The sequence below is a fragment of the Falco peregrinus genome, chromosome 2 (genome assembly GCF_023634155.1).
Source record: "Falco peregrinus isolate bFalPer1 chromosome 2, bFalPer1.pri, whole genome shotgun sequence".
In the NCBI taxonomy this organism is placed as follows: domain Eukaryota; kingdom Metazoa; phylum Chordata; class Aves; order Falconiformes; family Falconidae; genus Falco; species Falco peregrinus.
The window spans coordinates 123,209,101-123,230,441 of record NC_073722.1 but is presented as its reverse complement, the minus strand read 5'-3'; the positions used below and the strand labels follow the sequence as shown (position 1 = coordinate 123,230,441).

Below are 21,341 nucleotides of genomic sequence, written 5' to 3'. Positions count from 1 at the left end.
CTTGTTATGAATGCCATCCAGCTGTAGGTTCTTAAGTTCTTTCCCTTACCCTTGGAGCAAGGAACCCATCCAGACAACAGCTTGGAACAACTAGGCTATTCATCTTCTCCAAAGTGCCTTTTGAAAGGAGTCTTTCTCTCCATCTGTCTTGAATATGGAGGCAGTGTAGGGCCTCCTACCAAAAATTCCTCTTCCTGCTGTATTCAATTCACTTATAAATATGTTCATTTAACTATACTAGCAGATTCAGAATAGAAACTTCCAAGTTCCTAATGGACAAATGTTTTGTTCTTGCAAGTGGACGAGGGTAGGTAGGTAAGTGGGTTAAGGGGTTGTGGTTGATTTCTCTGTACTGAGCTAAGCTGTGTGTTGGAAAGGACTAATTTGTAGTCCTGACTCTGAAAGTTAACATACCTCTCTATGCATCCATTTCTCCACCTGTAAAATTGAAATTCTTTGTCCTATTCAGCAAGCACTTTCATATCAACAACTCTATAAGAGATGAGATTAAGAGACATGGTAGTCTGGTTCACAGTATTCAAAAGCAAGTGATACTTAGCATCTTTGGTCTACTACAGGTACACAAAATCCACAGTATTTTAGAGATGCTATGCTCTCACAATGCCACAGGCTTTGTGAGTATTAGTGCAGTAGATACACTAGAAACCGTTGCTTGATTCTCAAATCACAAAAGGAGATAGTGAAATAATCTCTGTCCAACATGTATCTGTGCATTCGTGTATTTAAAGAGTTACCACAATCCTATGCAACCTTCTAAGAGGTTGCAAAAATCAGTCTGCCATAAGCAGTCTAAAGGTAACTTTGAAAGGTTCCTACTCGAGTATAAAGGTGTTAATGGGCTTAGGGAATGTTGGCTACTGCTGTTGCTATGTGTGTATCGTGCTGTGTCTAGAACAGGGCTCTGAGCCTGTGCAGCTGCAACACTGAATATAAAAGAGTGCAACTGAATATAAAAGAGATGCAGATGAAAAGCTGGATGTAAGAGTGCAAATTGGGCTAAACCCTGCTGCATGGTGCCATTGTGACATTGTTGCGTGCTTGACACTGCAGCAGGTTTGTGGGTTTAATGAGGTGTCTGCCTGAGCAACAAGTTAATGAACAAAAGACACTTCAAAAATTACTATGGGAGAATGCAAATTAAATTATACATTGGACATAGAGCTGGCATGCTTATGGTATGACCAGGATTGGGTTTTACATCACACAGAACCAAGGGACTGAGAGAAAATGACAATGTGAACACATTTATTTGTTAAAGGTAAGACTTCAGACTCTCTGGGATCCCCAATGTGTGTCAATTTACCCATGAAAAGGCTGGCTGGAAGAAATGCAAGATGTTTTCATGCCTCAGCCTGGCTTTCAATTTGTACAGCTTTTGCTCAGGAAACCCATACCCTGAATTCAAGTGGTGGCATTAGAAACCCAGCAGTGCAATTGGTTTATGTAGATTTTTAGCCCTTTGGGGGCTCTGGCAAATGGGAAAACCAGAGGGAGTACGAAAGAGATGAAGCCTATCTCATTTTCCTGGTGCTGAGTGAAGTGCAGACACAGCAGTTCAGAGAAAGTAGATGGACGAAAATGCAAATGGTGGGGCCCTGTGTGATCTCCTCAGTCTTACTTTGCTTTGTGCCCTCCTCGCGCTGGGTAAGGCTGAGCTGTAAGAAGGTTTTAATTTCTATATCATGGGTGAAGAGTGGAAGCGGGGCAAGAGCTGAAGATGGCAGCGGGCACGGGGGCTGCGGGGCGCCGGGGGCGGGCGGCCGCCGCCTCAGCGCGGTGAAGGAGAGCAGGCTGAGGGGCGAGCGGTGCCGCAGGTTTTGGCGGGCGCCGCGGCGGCGGGAAGAGCCCCGTGGGGAGCCCCTGCCCGCGGCGGAGGGGACGGCGGGGCCCGGCGCCTCCCTGCGCTCGCGGCTGCCCCCGCAGGGGTGCGCGGCCGCCCGGAGCCGTGGGGCTTGGAGCCGAGGGGTGGCAGCCCGGGGGGGCTCCCCTTAGGGCGCGGGTCGAGCTCGGGGAGAGAGGACCGCTGACGGGCGGCGCCGCTCAGGTGTGGGGAGAGGGGGAGGCCGCGGGGGTGCGGCGGCGGCGGCGGGGCAGCTTCAGCCGGCGGCGGGGCAGCGCGGCGGGGCGCCCCGGGAGCGCCCAGGGCTGAGGGGACCCTCGTGGTGGCCGGCGGTGGCGAGGCAGCGCCTCGTGGCAGGTGGCGGTGAGCTGGGGCGAGTGGGGCACGCCGGGGGACGCGGCGGCGGGGCGGGCAGGGGCAGAGGGCGCGGCGGAGGCAGCCGGGGGGCCGCGGGGCCGCCCCAGCGCGCCGGCTCCAACATGGCTGTAGCGGCCGGCGGCGGCGGCGCCCCCTGGCGGCGGCTGGGAGGCGCGGCCGGTCACGTGAGGCGCTCGGGGCCTGCTGCCGCCGCCGCTTCCCCCAGTCAGAGCGGAGCGAGCCGAGGCAGAGACGAAGAAACAAGATGGCGGCCGGTGGCGATCCGGAGCGGGACGCCGGCAATTCGGATTGAGCCCTCGGCCCTCACAGCTCGGCGGCCCCCCTCCCCGGCCCGGATCCCTCGCAGGGGGGGGAGCTTCCCCGTAGCCGCCTGTCCGGACTCCGAGCGCCCTCCCGAGCCTTCCTTCCCCCTCCCTTCCCCCCCTCGGCCAGCGCCCAGAGATGCGGGGCCGGCGAGGCAGGCCGCCCAAGCAGCAGCAGCCGGCGGCGGCCACCGCTCAGGCGAGCTCCCCGGCTCCGCCCGCCCCGGCGGGCCCCATCGGGGGGCTGAGGTCCCGACAGCGGGGCAGCAGCCGCGGCAGGTGGGCGACCTCGGCCCAGGCGGAGACGGCGGGGCCCAAGCAGAAGGGAGCCGGGGCTGCCCAGGCCTCTTCCCCCGCCACCGCCTCCCCCAGGGGGGGCAGCAAGAGGAAGGGAGGCAGCGGCAGCAGCAGCACCCCTGGTGGGGGAGGCAGCAGCGGTAAGGGTAGGGGCAGGGCTGGGGCTGGAGGAGCAGGGGGAGGAGGCGGAGGAGGCAGCTGCAACAGCCAAGGCAGGGCTGCCTCGTCCAGGAGGAGCATCAGCAAAGTGGTGTACGATGATCATGAGAGTGAAGAGGAGGAGGAGAGCATGGTGTCCGAGGAGGAAGAGGAGGGAGACCCCGAGGATAACCAGGACTCCGACGAGGAAGAGGAGGAGGAGATAATGGAGGAGGAGGACGACGACGACTCTGACTACCCTGAAGAGATGGAGGATGAAGACGATGCCAGTTATTGCACTGAGAGCAGCTTCAGGAGCCACAGCACCTACAGCAGCACCCCAGGTAGAGAGTCAGTGGGATGAACTAAAACAAGTCGAGGGCACCCCACATGCTCCCTCTAGGTTTGCAAATACAGTCCGCACGCATTCTTTCTCCCGTGCGTGTACGGAAGGGATGCCTGCAAGCACTCACAGGGAGAGAGGGGTATGCAGATTAACGGCTGGCAACCCCACGGATGCGGGGAACATTAGGAGATGCTTACAAACACATGCACCGAGAAGAGGGAGGGAGGGAGGTCAGTACTTGCTGAAACAAGGGGATGCTTTGCAAAATATGCATGGAGATTCTAGTGACTGCAGAAATGCATGATAGACCAGAACGTGTTGCAAACAGTGTCAAAAGTGCATGGAGCATCCACTTAATATTTAAAAACAAGGGAAACGAGATGCATGCCTTGCAAAGAGGTTCTTTCAAATATATACAGGAAAGGATGGCTTGTGCTTGCAAATATAACTTGATGTTGAAAGGAAGGGAAGCACATGCAACTTGAAGTGGCCTGAAAAAAAAAAAAAAACAACAAAACCAGAAACACTGAAAATTTTCAGGTTCTTGAAATCAGAGGTATAACTGGATCCAGCATTTACTAGCTTTAAGACAAAACTAGCTTTCCAAGGAGGGAAATGAGGTGCATTGTTCAAAATGGAGATTGCATTGTTATAGTTTGGGGAAAAGTGCACAGGGCCTCATTGCAAGGGTGTAAACCTAGTTTTAGTTAAACACAAAGATTAAAAGGTGGAGGTTGAGTCAGAAGTCTCGCTTTTAAATACTGCATTTATCTTAAGATACGGCAACCTTTAAAACTCATGTTGGGGTTAAAACTCGTTAAACATCATTGTGATTTTTTTTAACCTCTAGTGGCAAATTGGGGCTCAAATTTTTAAGGCCTGCACATCTATTTGTCCTTAATTAGTTCATTAACCATGTGGGTTTCAAGCTTCAAAAATTCTTTTATCTAAATTTAAACACTTCGGATTTATTTGAATTCATTCTAGCATGGAGTTCAAGCTTAGGATTATTTCTTTTTTTAAAGTCTCTGAACCGGGAGAATAGTTAAACTTAGAGATAACCTAGGAGTGTTTCTGAATTGGGCCGCAGGATAACAGATACTACAGTTGTCCAAGTATTTGGCCAATTTGGAAGGGGGGGAAGGAACAGGTTGTTGGTGTAAATGCGCTGCATCTTAATTGAAAGGAATGTAGTTTTGAGTGGTTAGCTGAGGATTTTTTTTAAAGGGGGAAGTACTGACGACTAAATGTGTCATTTGTTTTAGTGAGTTAGTGGTATCAACTCCTTATGTGGCTTCATAATAGTCCAAAAACCAAATAGTCCAAAACTCTTAATGTCTAATAAGCATAATTTAAAAAAATCTGTATCTATATACTTAGGAAGCTAAATCAATCAAAATAAGTACATACATTCAAAAAATAATTTAATTTAAAGATAATTTTTAAGGTGTTAACTTACCTGTTGCAGGGATATCCTGCAATCAGATTGAAATTTGTTAATATTTATTACTTCAAAGAGTGAGGTCTGGCTTCACAGAAGAATAAAAACCTCGAAGTACTCTCTTGACTTTTAGTTTTCTGCTTAGTCGTGGTAACTTGTATTACTTTTTGGGGGGGTGCTTTTGTCAAGGAAAGAGTATTTTTATGATTTTAATTGGTTAGGTCGTGAACATATTTTTTTATGTGAGCATCCAGGTTTAAAATGAGTTCTACAGAGTATGGGTGTATTCACTTTTTGAAATGTGCCTAAGTGTTTTGGCAAATAACAAGATACCTCTGTGTGCATTGTTGTGCAAGCATAGACAGGCTTTATGTGGTATTTAGGTGTATCAGAAACCATTTTGATAATTTATGTGTTTATTTCTTGCTCGGTCAGGGTAACTTCAGTTAAATTTTTTAAGATAAGTTTAAGTATAAGCATTTTCATCCTTAAGTGCTTTTCTTTTTTAATACACTGTTTGATAGTTAAAAACATCTGAGTTCTTATTTTGGCAATTTACTGACAGTTCTCATTCGTTCAGTATTTGCCTAAAGGTCTCCCTCCCTCTTTCCCTCTCTCCCAGACATGCTGTTGCCCTTTTGGCAAGAAAGTACAAACTCTTCATTCTATCAGTCTGTGTCTTCTTTCTGCTGAACAAGTATCTACGTTGCAAGCACTGCTATGCAGTGGTGGCACTAATTGAAATCTTAGTTTTATCATAAATCCAGGAAGAGATACTTGACATTAAAACAGCATTAATAGACAAGGAAAGGATTCACATAACTTCAGTATCTCTTTATGTGGCAGTGGCCAGTGCAGACAAGAGTGTTAACAGGGCAAGCGTACAGTGGTAAGTCTTCAAAATTCCTTCATGGGCTCCAGTGCTCTTTGACTCAGGTGGATTGTGAGCCAGAATTGGTCTTTAGCTATGTTTAGGTACGGGGCTTTTTCTTTCATTTATTTGTCCTCAAACCAGACAGATTGTAATACACAGTGACAGAGCTCCTGTGGTTAACTGGAGGGCTTGAAGGAGTGTCTCCTCTGTTGTTTTAAACTGGCCCTGAGTGCTCCTTAGGTTTTTTTCTACTAGAAGAGGTGATGAACGGTATTCTTTGCTTATCTTCCCTCAATCACGTGCAACCTCAATTACTACCATTATCAGGATGTGTCTTAGGGGCTGAAGAGCGTATTTTTGGAGAGCAGGGTATTGAAAAATTGCAGTCGCAATCAAACTCTCCTACCAACCAAGATTTTACACATAAATCACATCCCAGTTAAATGGGTGACAGACTTTTATGGTTTGTTTCAAACTTACATTGAACAATGAATTAAAAGATCACAGTGCAATGTCTCTAGTAGGAGTACTTTTTTTATTAATTCAGGTATTCAAAGAAGCAAAATCTTAGGAGTGCTAAAATGCCTTTTATATAGTGCTTAATAATGATACAGTAAAAGCTTATTGCTTTATTATGCTTATTATTATTTTATTATTATGCAGATGATACTTATCATTGCCTCTTCTTCTGCTGGGCAGGCTTGGTAGACGGATTTTGTGTGTCTGTCCCTTCTCTCTTATCCCGTTGTGTCCCCAGAAGGTAGATGTACTTTTAGGATAGGTATCCTGTGTATTGTGTATTACTAAAAATTTTTCACTGTTACAATTGCATTATAGATATCAGGTACTTCTCATATGTTGCAGAATTTTAAAAGAAAGACTTAATCAAGATGCCTAGAAGTCCATCATTTTTGTTTCTTGAATTTTCTGTGTCAAAACTGAGAACTAGCTTTTGGAAGAGCTGTACATCCAGATTTTGACTGCAAGTTATCAGTCTGTCTAACAAGCAAATGCACAACAGTGGAGTTACGAGCCAAAAAGGTTGTCTTAAAATAAAATTTTTAGATGGATTTTGCTAGTCTGAGCGTTTACAGTGATTGACCATCATTTCTGTTAACCAGTTACTTCACCAGTGTGCTTTTATCTTCAGAGTGAAAGAATTGAACTGGAAATTACTGTAGTAATTTTATATCTTAACATGTTTTCATGCTCTTGAAGAATTAAGTGGAGACATTGAGGTAAGACAGTAAGATAATGCAGCCTCTTTTGTCTGTCCTGTGAGAAGATTTACCAGCCTCCCCAAACATCTTACCTGGGGTGCCCTGTTCACTGAATTAAAACTGGCATGCTCTTATTTTACTATTTAGTAATCTGAACTTTGATTTGTACACTAGAGGAACTATCATCATGCCAGTCATGAGAAATGTAGAAGACCAGTCCTAGCAAAGAAATTGTGTAGAATGCCAAACGAGTCAATCTGTGGCTGATTCTGTGGTATTGACATGCAAATTTGCAGTTTATCTGAAGAGAGCATTTGTCTCTTCAGTCATCTTTCTAAGAAGCTCTGTGCAGCAAATACCATAATCAATGTGTGTATGTTGTAAAAGGTAGAATAATTTTATGTACTGCAGATGAGTTTATTGTGCAAACTTTTTTGTAGGTTTGCAGGAAAATTCCATAGCTGACCATTGTATTGCATAGAACTGCTGTAAGGTGAATAAATGTGGATTTTAGTAGATTGGGGCCAGGTCTCAGGGCTTGCTAACTTCCGAATTTAGTTACAGCTTATCCGGAGTGTTTCCCAACAAAGAAATTGTCAGAATGTTATGAAAATCGTTATTAGTGCTACCTTTTTTTTTTTTTTCTTGCCTGGGTTCTAGGCATGAAAGGGTTGTGCTGATGAGTATTTCTCAGAATAACAATGTGGATCCTACCTGCTACTTGTCTTGCAATAGTTATCCAAACGTTAAAATGATGGCTTAGAATATAGGGGATTTGTATTCCTGGCTCCTACCGAGAGTGTACTGATGGCCATGAAGTTGAGAAGTTAAACTTCTTGATGTAAAGTCAGTAGATAACCCTAGGCAGATTTGGAAGTGTACTACTGACGCATGTACAAACTGGAAAAAAAAAAAACAAAAACCCAAAACAAAAAACATCCAAAAGTTCTAAAGTTTTGAAACAGTTCTTAAAGAACAAATACCTAGTTTTGTACAGTACAAGGCAGTAGTCAAACTTAGGAGCACATGTTGAGAATTTCTGCAATATGAGTGCTCTCAGGAAGGTGCTCTCAGGATCAGCTCTAGTAAACTGCTATTGTTTCATTTGTATTTCAACTTCCAGAGCTTTTATGGTGCTTGGAATGTCTCATTTTCAAAGTCGGTTTAGATTTCAAGTTTAATCTGGTTTGTGGGTTTTGGGTTTTTCCTTTTTCCAGGCAAAATAAGTAAATTTGTGTTAGGTACGAATATTGCAGAGCAATATTCAAACTGGAGCTGCACTTAGAAGTAGTTACAAATGCATCTTATTCTTTCAGAGGATTTTTCTGGAAGAGATTGCTTGACTTGTGAATATTAGAAATGTGTTGATTATCATGTTGTCATTTTTAAAAGGAGGGGAAAAAATGTTTGTGTAAGTCGAAGCCTTTAATTTTGGCCCATCCCAAGAAAAAGATTTTAATTTTCCTATTTTGGTACTGCTTTTCATAATATATTCTTATTTTATGTTAAACTGATTCATTTTACTGCTTTTTCTTCTTTGGTGTAAGCTGAGCAAATGTTATCCCAAGAGGCAGACTTCTAATTAAGGAACCAGTTTGGATATTGCTGTGACAAACATGTAGCTGTACCCAGTTTATGCATTCTGCTTTGAAAAAAAAAGAAAAAAAACCCCGCTACCCCCCCCCATTCTTTTATGCATTTTCATCAACTGTTTTCCATTTTCTCAGTGATATCTAACAAGAACTTGTGTGTTGCTGTACTTCTCATTTGAAACTTGCCTGGTGCGAAGTAGTAATGTGGGACAGCAAATGTCTGATTCTTGTATGTTTCTTAAAACCAAACAAAAATAGGACAGTCTTAGTGAGTTTAGGAGGGTAGTCAAAAGACAAAATTTCCAGGAGGAAGGAAAACATAGGAGAGAACATCATCTCTAAGGAGTACTCATGCTTCCAGGACATGATAAAACTGCCAATTGGTCTTTATGTTGACAGTGTCTGTAGTGACTGGGAAGCAAAATCAACCCAGTTGTGTTTTGCTAAAGATTGACTTTTATGTAAGAGTAGTGTAGTTTGACCTGACTTGTACAAGTTGAAGCCAGAATTTAACCTCTTTTTGGGGGAAAGCTGAAAGTCTCTTCACTTTTTGGGGTCAGTTTTGTGGAGTGCGCCTGTGGGTGTGCTATTATTTGCCCCCCCCTTCCTGTTACAGAAGTATCTGAAACTCCTCGGTCTGTCTTTGCTTTCCCCTGTACTCGATCAAGTGTATCCTCTCCACTGCAACTGTGAACAGCAGCTCTTCAGCTGGAGTCGTGGTGCCCAGGTGGTGAGAAATTAGGAGGAAGGGGAGATTTTCAGAGAAGAGAGATGAGACCAGTTGTGAGCTTCCTAACCAAGCAATGCTCGAACCAGTGGTTAGGTCATACCAGTGCAGCTACCAGTCTCTCCCTGTTTAAACAAGAGAGTCATTCTGGCAGAATATTTGTCATGTAGGACTTCCATCCACCAGTCCATTACTTGAAATATGTTGGGCTGAAAGGCTGTGTTTACTAGTACTGTATGTCTGGAGTGAAGAGATATGTAACATAAGGGAGACAAGGCAAAACTGGATTTTTGTGATTTTTGTTAGGCTCTATGCATATGGTAATTGGAATACAACCAAAGCACAAAGAGCATGAAAGTCATTTAGTCATGGTACAACCTTTCTTTATTCTGTCCACTGATGTAAATAGTTCATTCAGATCCTCTGCTTTAAAACTGTCTACATCAACCAGAAGGTATGTTAAAGATAGTTCCATATCCTCCCATGGAAAAAGAGTTCAAGAATAGATGTGAATTTTCATTTTCTTCTTTCAGTCTGGAACGGAGGGAAGCTTTTTGGTCCTTTTAAAATCCACTTAATTTGTAAATTTTGAAAGGGTCTGTATTTGAACCAAGCAGCTTGAATAGATGGAAATTAAGAAGAAAAACAAAAAACAAGGGTTTAGGTTTTTTAAGTGCTTCAGTAAATTCCGGGTTTGGGTGCTCAGCCTGTTACTTATGTTCAGTACCTTCATTTTATTTCAGATATCATTAGTGTGTTGCTTAAATATTTGTAATAGAAATTATTTTAATAGATTTTGGTAAGTGTAGACTATAATTATCAAAATGTGCCATGTGAATAAAATTGTTTACTCTTTAATCTTAATTACAGGCAGCTCTTCAACTAGAGAATTCAAAATAGGGACAGGCAACCATTGCAGACTGCTTCATCACTTTTGGAGACTACTAGTGAAGGAATGCAGTTTAAAAGAAGTTTATGCTAGATAGAAGTATAATGCTGAGACACTCAAGATGATCTGGATCCTGTAAATAGTCCAACTGTGGCAGCAAGAGGCTGTTGGCAGATCAATTTATCCTTCCAAATAAAGCTATGGAATTTGAATGGCACAGAAGCGGACATTTTCTCTCTTTGTACTGGCTCAGACTTGAAGGTGGAGTTTGATTCAGGGATTTGATTAATATGAAGAAACGATCTTAAAGTATACCATTTATGTTTAATAAAACTTAAGTCCATTTTGGGAAACTTCAATGTGAGTAAATTGACTTTATTTAATTGAGAGTAGATAAACCTAGATTCAGTTTAAAGTCTAGTCAGACAGGTGGTGGTGGTGCTTAAAGCAGGTGTAACTTCTGCTAGTACACTTACTCTGGAATCCTTGACGTTTTTTGTTTTAGACAAAGTAGTGCATACTGCATTCTCTACTTAAAACAAAAAAAAACCCTGCTGCTACAAGAAGAGTTTTCCACAAATGGGAAATTATTCAGGGCAAATCATAAAAATTATTTATCCGAAGTTATCTAAACTTTACCAAGATAAATTGAAAAATATTAATGGCAGTAGATGATGTAGTAATACAAAGTTAAGAAAAAAGAGGAACAGTGTAATTCTTTCGACTGCTCAGTGTGGTGGTTGCACTGAATTGGTTATACTATTTCACTTCCATATATTACTTTAAATACATATTAATATAATGCATATATGTAGTGTTTGAAAGCTATATAAATGTTTTTTATTGTGTAATCATTAATTGTATAGTCTACACAAGCTTGCATTTTCTCATCTATTTAAATTGAAATAATTAAATTATTTTTTAATCAAGTTATTTAAATTTCAATTACCAGTTTTTCCTCACAGGTAGGACTCAAAATTCCCTGTGGAGGGCAAAATCCATGACAAATAAGAAAAAAAAAAAAAGTTGTCAAATCATAGAATCTAAAATAATTGAAAGCAAACATAAAGTGAACATACAAATGTTTGAAGAGACCAAAGGCGGGGGGCTTGTGTGTATGTGTCTGCCTGCCAGTGAATGTGAAGTTGAAGCATGGGACAATTTGTCTTGTGGAGGAGAGGAGCTTTTCCTTGAAAGTGAAGAGCTTAAAAAATTAGGTCTGTTTCTTGTAGGAAAACTTTTTCCAAAATTTGAGAGATTTCTTTATGGAGATGAATAACAGTTGAGTAAATATGAACTGTGATCTTCAAAAACCTTTGCAGACGGTTCCAACTGCTTCTGAGTAGTTGAGCTGTATGGGTTGTCAGCGCACTGCAGATAATTAGCAGTGAAGGAATTGTTATCAGAATCTCTAACCAGTCTAGAGTTCTTATTTGGAGTTAAAAACTGCCTTTCTGCAGCTGTCTGAGCTAGTGGCAAGGACGCGCGTTATCCACCCAACCAGGAGAATATAAAAATTTCAGCTGAAAACAGAGACGGTAGCCCTTTGACATCATTGTATCTTACTCCATTGGCCTATGCTTCTAATTTAAGTTCAACAGCCACTTAGAATGTTTCAGGATTTATGAGTTCTTGGCAGAGAATGTCCATCTTTTTCACCGGAGATTTAGACTGCTTGGTTTTGTTGGTTTGGTTTTTTGGCGTTGTTGGGTGTTTTTTGTTTTGTTTTGTTTTTTCCCCTAAAGTGTCTGGAGTGTTTCTTGAGATTGCAGTTGATGCATCAAATGGTAATATGTTAAAGCATGAATTGCTTGGAATTCTGAATTTCCAAATGACTTTGTGTTTTTTTCTTGACTTCAAGTTCTGTTCAAGCTGGCTACAGCAAGTACCAGTAGCAAATTGAAAGTGCAAATGGAAAGAAAAAAAAAAACTCAAAAAAAACGTAGAAAGATTTGAAATACTATGCCACCAAGCCATTCAAGAAAATTGTCTGGGTATCTTTTCTTTCTAAAATATTCTGTGTCTTCGAATACTTGCCTTTTTTAGCTCTGGAAACCAAATTATATGCAGTGCAGAATTGCTCAAAGCAGTTCAGTGTCTGAAAAGAAAAATTTGAGCTCTTGAGATGTGGTGTGTGATTTAAGTATGGATTGGGAGTATCGAGTGGTACGATGTAACTGCTGCGTGCTGTGTGGCATAACACAAAGTAGTGGACAAATGAAGCATGCATTTTATAATGCAGTGTATTTTTCCTTATTGTCTAAACTGAGTTTTACAATTCTGAAATGTCTGTGTTTTATACCAAAGCAAACATGAAAATATGTACATTGATTTAAATAGAAAGTGAAGAGTGGTGTGAATAATGCAGCCACTCGGTTACATTGTACTTGTGCCAAAGTACAGTTCTTTGCCACAGTATTGTGACAGGCTTTGTGTCCTGGTAACACACTTATTATAGACCTCTGTACCAATATGCTTCTTTTGTAGGAATGCCTTGTTTTAAGGTTATTTTTTTTTATTTTCCTTTGAATTTGATGTAGCAAATATATCGGTGTTTATCTCTTGTGAAAGAGATCTCAACTAAGATGGTATATGGGGAGTCAAGTTTTGGTGTTTGGGTTTTTTTTGGTGAAGGATAAAAACAATGCATAGGACAATTACAATTTTGTTCTCAGACTAGAAAGTCTCAACAAATAAGAGGAAATAAGGAGTCTTCGCTGCTTTCAGCAGTGTTCCTTCATTCTAGTTTATCTTTGCCTGAAAATACTGGGGAGTTTGTCACTTCAGATTAATTTAGGTAAACCAGGGTTATCATTCTTGCTGCTTTCTTTCTTGAAGATCTGTTTCTCATATGGCTTTACTGGCTGCAGGTACAAACACTGAAAAGAATCTTAGTTTATAGCTCCACCAGCTTCTGTGGTATTTGGACTCTGTGAAGACTGTTAGTGATTTCAGAATATTTATTCTGCATAGTTGTCTTGCATGACTACTTCCTAGGACTGGTCCTGCACCATCCTGCAATATTGAAGGAAGCTTCAGGACCCTAAAGTAGTTTAATCTGTGGATGTGAGCGTGTATGTTTTTTGTTTTGGGGTCTTTTAGTTAAAGCCAACTCTGGTTTATACATATGTGATTATATATGAATTCTCTGCTCATGACAGGGGGTTTGGAGCTAGATGATCTTTAAGGTCCCTTCCAACCCAACCCGTTCTATGGTTATGGATCATGGAGTTTGATCTAGAAGTTTCTTGCAGTAAGAATGCTTGCTTTGTGCCTGGCTCTGAAGCTCCTGTGTTTTTGTGTGTTTGCCATGATTAAACATTTTCCACTGATTTGTGCAGAAGCATATTGGAAGGGAGTCACACAAGCATTCCTTCATTTTCCACAGTCAGAACTCAAACTTAACTAAACTTGGAAATTTATTTTTATACTCGGATGATGTTGACCCGTTACTTCTGTAATGGAAACATCTGGCAGTTCATCTTCTATATTGTTTCAGAGTGTCTTAATTTGTTGCATGAGATTTCATTCTTTAAAGTTTGAGAGAGAGCGATGCATCTGGTGTCATCTTGCTGTACTAGCTCAATGATTGATTTATTTTTCTTCTGGAACCATTTGGCAAACTCTATTATGCATTGAGATGTTTCTTAAAGGTAGCTTTTCTTTTTGGTAACTCCCCCACCCCCATTTCAGTGCATTAAAGTTTTAATGATGGCGTTTTCAGATTCAGCAGGATCTGTCTTTGGGTATCTGCTTGCCTTGGCAGGTTTGGGTTTGGTTTTTCCCCCCACTTCCCATTAGACTTATTTCCTGTATTTATGGGATTATTGGAGGGAGTAGCATGGGAGTAGCAACAGAGGACCATTTCCTCTTAATTGTAACATCCAAGATGACTGGAACTTTATCTCTTAATTTTCTTAAATGAGTTTTTGGGGAAAGCTGTTATTCACGGAATTTGATCACGAAATTATTAATATGAAGTTTAAAATTCCAGAGTACTGATTGTATCGCTCTTCAGTGTCAGATCACAAATACATAGTATAGGTTGCTTCTTATTAAAGTCTGCATATGGAATTGCTGTTGTGGACAGTTTCATTTTCCTTTGGATTTTCTCTGTGAATCCTGCCAACCACTCCTGTGTGTAGAATTGATAATTATGAAAGCTAGTTGTTGACCAGAATCTTAGTATGCTTACCAGAGGACTTAAAAACAGTTTTCATCTCTGTTCTTGGTTTTAAACCAAGGTGATGGTTTTATGATTAGTTTATGAAATTGTCTGAACTTGTTGTTTTGGTTTTTGTTTTTTTTTAAAGGAAAGTAGGTTTAATGAGTGCATCCTAATACTTCAACAAATAGCTGCAAAATAGTTGCATGTAGCTAGATACTTTTTCATTGCTTTGATAGAAGATTGAAATATTTCATCTGTCTTGCAATGTCATGTACAGAAACTTCCATTTGTTTTTTCCTTCTGCTTGGCATCAAGGATAGTGGAATTAAAGGGAAGAAAGTGTAGCGTCTCATCTGAATTAGCATCTGAGACGGAATTAATTATGCTCAGTGTCATTGTTTAGGTAGTGAAACAGCTCTTCAGATTAGCTTTTTGTGTTAGGCTTTGTTCTTCCATAATTCTACTGTCTTCTCATTCTGTCAGTTGCTGTCCTGTTTTATTGAAGCATGAGAGTGGGTTGGGTTTTTTTTGTTTGTTTTAAAAAGTAGAGAGTTCCTCAAACATTTTCGTTAGATGTGGCTTTTAACTTTTGTTTCTGGCTTGGAGGTATCCAGGAGAAATAGTCTAGTTAGAAAGCAGTGGACAAAGTAATTTAGGTTCTCTTTAGTATTTTAATTTGGTTGAAATTGATGTCCTGAGATGAAATGATCTTTCCTCTATACTATGGCTGGATAGGAGAATAGCTTGCAATATTTTAATAAAAAAACAAGATAGCTGTTGTTTGAAGCTTGATGCTTCAAGTTTAAAGTTAAAATTCCAAGATGGGACAACAAAACTAGTAATGCTGGATAAATATGAGAAAAAAAATCTGAATTCATATTTTGGCTGAGCGAAATGTCTTTAAATAATCTAAACAATTAAAATTCTGGACATCATTTTGAAGATCCAGTAGATGTATGTTATATGGGAAATGCAACTGCTCTGAGTGTGTAAAGGAAAACTTCACAGGTCTTGTGTATTTCATTTTCATACTGTTAATTCAAGTTTATTAGCTGAATTATCACATTATGTAACTGTGAAGATGTGAATCCTTGATATGCAATAGTTTAGACAGGTTGACGCAGTCGTTGGTGATGTTGAATCATGTTGACCTGTGAATGGCAAATTTCTTATTGTTGTTTTTTATTCCAGGTAGGAGAAGACAAAGAGTGCATCGTCCTCGTTCTCCAATATTGGAAGAAAAAGATATCCCACCCTTGGAGTTTCCTAAATCCTCAGAGGACTTGATGGTGCCTAGTGAGCATATAATGAATGTTATTGCCATCTATGAGGTACTAAGGAACTTTGGCACTGTTTTACGCCTCTCTCCTTTTCGTTTTGAGGACTTCTGTGCCGCTCTGGTAAGTCAAGAGCAGTGCACACTTATGGCAGAGATGCATATAGTGCTTTTAAAAGCAGTTTTACGTGAAGAAGACACTTCAAATACTACCTTTGGACCTGCTGACCTCAAAGATAGCGTTAATTCCACTTTGTATTTCATAGATGGAATGACGTGGCCAGAGGTTCTGCGGGTATATTGTGAGAGTGACAAGGAATACCATCATGTTCTTCCTTACCAAGAGACTGAGGACTATCCTTATGGACCAGTAGAGAATAAAATCAAAGTTCTGCAGTTCTTAGTGGATCAGTTTCTTACAACAAACATTGCACGTGAAGAGTTAATGTCAGAAGGTGTTATTCAGTATGATGATCATTGTAGGGTGTGTCACAAACTTGGGGATTTGCTTTGCTGTGAAACGTGTTCAGCTGTGTACCATTTGGAGTGTGTGAAACCACCTCTTGAAGAGGTACCAGAAGATGAATGGCAGTGTGAGGTCTGTGTAGCACATAAGGTGCCTGGAGTAACTGACTGTGTTGCTGAAATCCAAAAAAATAAACCATACATTCGACATGAACCTATTGGATATGACAGGCATAGACGAAAATACTGGTTCCTGAACAGAAGAATCATTATGTGAGTAAACTAATAATTTAGTTTTTTCTGAACAATGATACAGTATTGAATGTATTTTAAATATATCCTGTAAGTTGCTGCTGCAGTCTTACAATTGTTCTTTCTTTAGATAAGACAATTGCTTGCTGTTTGGTAAGTAGATTTTTAAAGACCAAGTATTGAATCCATCAATTTTCTCCAAAATAAATGTAATTTGTATATAGAAAGGGGAAAAAACCAGGGCCTCCGCTTTAATATTATCGTGCGTAAAACACATGAGTGTGAGGAATAGAGTGAATTTTAATGAGAACTCTCCACTTTCCTATGAAAGTTACTGAAAAGTAGTTTTAACTCTTTGTGACGTGGTATATAGGACACTAGTTTTGGTGTACTATCACCTGCTTAGTATTTGGCTGTTAGATACTGGTACTGGTTTGATGGTCTGCCTTTCAAGCTAACGCTTTCTGAGGCATTCAGAGGTGTTTATCATATCTGTTAATTAGAAATGCAAAAAATGTATGCGAACACTTCTGTAGGTGTAAACAAAGTCAAAATAGCAAGGAATGCCTGTCTTCAAGCGATCTACTTTGTATGTTTAACACAATTTCCTGTTACTGGTTTGTCTTGAGATACTAACGTATCTCAAAACATTAATAATAATCAAACCCTTGTTCGTGGGGCATTGTGACCTGGTTTTCTACTGAGAAGTTGAATCTGAAATTACAAAAAATGCTTCTAAGTTTTTCACAGGAAAATAGCTAAAGACTGTTTTTTCTTATAAAACACTATTCTTATGTAATTGTCCTATGATGGAGGAGAAATAGTATTTAGGTGAAATCAATGCTATTGTCAATTCAGGAAAAATAAAGACATTTTACTCGATTTCTTGAAACACAATTTTCCATTTAGTATTGTGGAGAAAATAAGCCGCAGCTGGGTGCCTTAACAGAATTTCATGCAAAGAGATTACAGTGAATGTTAAGACATTAGCCAGTGTCTTTAAAAAGGACTGTGAGGACTGTTGATGTTGTTACATCTTGTGGACAAGACACTTCTAAGGACTTCTTAGTCTTTTAAAATACAGTGCACTTTCTCTAATGTATTATTAGCTGATGCTCTTAAGTATTAATTATCGTTGCTGTCAGTTTCCTGTGTTCTTTCACACTTGTGAAAAGTGTCCATGTTTGATTTTTAGTTTCTCTGGGTTATGAATACCACAGTAGTGTCAAGTAACTTTTTAAAAGATGCAGGGAGTCTTTGATACTCTTACATCTTTTTTTGTTTTTTTTAAATATACTCTGTTTATACTCAATCACATGCTCTACAGTATGTGGTATATCATTTAGACGGTTCAGCAGGTTGTGATGGTCAGCCCAAAGCTGTTGATAGCCTAATTCTTCCATAGCCTTATACATAATTTTCTACCTTCCATTTCCAGAAAACGTGTTGAAATTTTGATTTTCCACAAAAAGCTTGGTTGTGAAGGAAATGTAATTGATACTTTTTGCTGTAATTACCTGTGCTTTAATAGCTTACAGATAGTCTTCTCTGTGCATGGTTTTCATATCTTTCCTTTCAAACTCTTGAGGAAAAGGTTGTTCTAAAGATCTGTTTGTCTCGCTGCTATCCTGTACTGGCAGAACGATTATATTCTGCTTGCCATTAGAGGTGTGGGAATTAACATTAAAAAATCCTGAGTCACTCACTCAGGAGGTGATTTTTAAGATAAATAGGCTAATATGCAGGCAGTTTTGACTAAACTTTATCTATGGAACAATATGGGGGTTTTTTCACCAGTGAAAGTGGAATATTTGATGTTCAGAAGGTTTTGATACAGGCAGTACTTCAACATGTTTTAAACTAAAACAGGCGCTTCTTGATCCTTTGAAATCCACGTGTGTGACAGTTCTTTCTAGCACCTCAGTAGTGATGTGTTAACTACACTAGAAAATACATCTTCAAAGGTTAAATGTATTGATTATTTTTTTAAACAACTGTCAGCAAATCGTTTCATTCATAAAACTTGATTTATGAATGTGAGTTTTGTATCTTAATTGCGATTTCTTTAAAGAAAAAATACATCAGTATTCCGTTTCAAATCAAAACTGTAAACAATATAGCAAAAGAAAAAATTTTATTAGGTTTTCCATTTCACTGACTTTTTTTTGTGAGTGATTAAAATATTTCAGAATGTAAATAGAAAAGTATTTTTACATTTAAAGACAAGAAGAAAAGCAGTTCCTCTATTGTTTCCCGACTTTCTTTCATATTCTTATGTGGATCATTAGGTTGAAAGATTCTTTCTCTGCTAGTCCCTATCCTTCCTGTTGCCGTTAGATATCATACCTTCTGCCAGTGTAAATGTACCAGCGTGTGCTTCCAAAACAAGTCTCTTCTGAAGTATGTGGTTTAGATTAAAATATTTTTCAAATCCTCCTGATGGAATCGGAAGAAAAAACAGATAGACGGTTGTTCGGGTGGATGTGCAGCAGCAGTACTCCGTAACGGTGCAGCGTGGGATGTACAGAATCAACCAGTTCCGCTAGACTTTTCACAGAACTTTGCATAAGTTTAACTATGTCATAATGTGCCTTAAAACTTTATGCTAAAGCCACTTCATAGGGGGGAAAGTATGTACTACATAAGTAAATTCCAGGGAAATACAACTTTAATAATTCACATAAATATTAAACTCTGTACTTACAGGTTTTAATGTCCTTTAGATTCAGTAAGCATGCTGTATTGCAAAACCAACCATTTCGCATATATACTGAACAAGATTAAAACACACCTGATATCTTGGATAACTTAAAGGATAACTGCCAAATGCTAAAAACTGAGATTCATGAAATGATATTATCATATCAACTTTATTAAAATGAACAGAATGTATTCACCAATGCCATGTGATCAGATATATCAGAGGAAACTAATATATCTAAAAATAATCTGCACAAGCACCGATTTGAAACCTTGCCCAGGGGGATTAGAGAACTGAAATCCTAAATTCTTGCAGGTTTTTTTTTGTTTGTTTTTCAAAGGAGTTTTTAGGGCTTTTTACTTCTCCTCCTTTCTTCTCCCCTTTCCCCTTATAAATGTTACAAATGCATCATACCACTGGTTTTAGCATCTTCTAAAGGTTTTTGTAGACTCTTTGCTTACTGATACTTCTATTTCCATGCTTCTCACTGGCTTTGGATAATAAGCCTCATTTAAAACCACCATTGTGGTTTTGCTGCTTTTCCACCTCTTCTGTTTTACAAAGATGGAGAAGTGGACACTGTGGAGGTCTTCTCTTGTACATCCCCATGAGCAAATATCAACAAGATTTAAAAAAAAAAAAAAAAAAAAAAGCAAGAGAGAAGTAATTCCTGAGGGTTTGTTTCAAGCTGTTAACAAATTTAGGATGATGTGTCTGAGTTAATTGCATTTGTTTTGCTTGTGAAGGTTATTTCTGCAAGTTAACAAGTCAGAAAAGTTAGGACTTCGGCTTGTATTCTCCTAGTAAACGGCTGCACTGTTTTAACAAGTTATCTTCGTAGAAATACTGAGATGCTTTGGATTTGTCAAACATCTATGAAAGGAGATAATGAAACATTGTTTGGTTTTCATTTTCATAGCAGAAATAAAACAATGTTATTCCTGAGTTGTATGTATCTTCCTCAATAGTCAAAAACAGTTTCAGCTTTTTTTCTGTGAGATTTGTCATGCTGTTTGTGTTCTTAGTTGGGTCCTCCTCTATTTTCTGTACTTAAAAAGGTTTTGGATCTTCATTTGAATAGATTAAAAATGTACTGACGTTTTCAGTTTCTAATTTTATCGCGCCACGGAATTTAGGAAGGGGTATATCTACTTCATTATTACTTTATCTGAAAGTTTTTAGCATCTTCTGTGTTGTCATTTTATCAGTCATAAAACTTGCCTCTAAAGCCTGCCAGTGAATAGTTCCTGGCAGCAAAGGCGACTGAAAGAGGTAGGAAATACTCATGTGATTTTCTCCCTTGCTTGGCCTCACTTAATGTATGTGACTCAAGCCAGTCCCCTGGAGGCTAGACCTGTCCAGCACCGCGCTGGCAAATCTGGCCAGCTTATCAGAGAAAAACAATGGAAATCAATCCTTGTGTAGACTTGCATCTTCCTATCCTCTTTTATGATAGCCCCTCTGATTCCTTCAAAGGGTAGAAGTAGTGCTCCTTTAGCCAATGCAAGAAGGTGTTCAGGGAAAGTTAGCTTTAATTTTTAATTGTTAATTTAAATCTTAAGTAACTTTGCCAAAATGGACTGCCTAGAACAATTTCTGCTGTAGTTCTTTGACTGTTGGTGAGCTGGTAATGACCTCTTCTAGGCTTCCAGTGGCATACACCTGAATCTTGAAAAGCAGTTTGACTGAAGATGAGTTTCATGTAAGCATACATAATGGCAGGCTCCTGCCACTTCATTTTCCATCTGTGCCTTTGTCAAGAGAAAACTCTTTAATTCCTGAAATTCTGTTACTAAAGTTGTGATAGCCTTGAATTCAAGAGGAATTCTATGCTCGAAACTCTACATAATTGAGTGGAAGGGAAATAAAATACTCTTGGATAACCTCATCTGTTTCCAGAATATCATCCGAGCAGTTCTTTAATGGGTAGGACTCAAATCATACATGGAAAGATTAGCTCTAGGTGCCTTCTGCAGAGTACTGTCTTTGTAGTCCAGTGTCTTGAATCTTTGTGGAGTGCCTCTTGGTTTTATTGGCCTGTAATATAGCATACCTGAACTGTACTGAAGGCTTTTTCTTGAGTTAAAAGGGGAAATTGAAGATAACAGCTAATTGCTTTTCAGTCCAGTGGAATCTTGCAACACTAGAATAGAAAGAACTGGTGGGAAGGGAACAGGCAGATGCTTCTTGGGATTTTCAGTTGATGTACATACACATCCTGGATGCATTAGCACAGCTGTAGCAGTTTCAGATTTGCTAAATGGGAGGAGACAGTAGAAAAAGAAGAAAACACCTGGACGATCACCGTCAAAATTTAAGCAAGATGTACAAGCCTCTGTGCTTGAGCTGCTTGCCTGGCAAAGGCATGCTGGCGCAGTCTTACTTCATGGAACGATAAGACTATATAAAGCATT

General features: G+C 39.8%; 1 protein-coding gene across 19 annotated transcripts in view; it reads left to right on the top strand.

Moving 5' to 3' along the window:
* The first annotated feature begins 2,304 nt into the window (after positions 1 to 2,304).
* Positions 2,305 to 21,341, top strand: part of BPTF (bromodomain PHD finger transcription factor) — a 56,675-nt gene continuing 37,638 nt past the window's right edge. For 9 of the 19 annotated variants that reach the window (XM_027786910.2, XM_027786907.2, XM_055798026.1 and 6 more), the window contains exons 1-2: positions 2,305 to 3,320; positions 15,425 to 16,247. In XM_027786910.2, coding sequence (XP_027642711.2) covers positions 2,681 to 3,320; positions 15,425 to 16,247 — 1,463 coding nt within the window. In that variant the 5' untranslated portion in view covers positions 2,305 to 2,680. Of the gene's footprint in view, positions 3,321 to 15,424; positions 16,248 to 21,341 lie in introns of those variants that run through there. The other 10 variants (XM_027786913.2, XM_027786905.2, XM_027786914.2 and 7 more) reach the window with 5 other exon arrangements.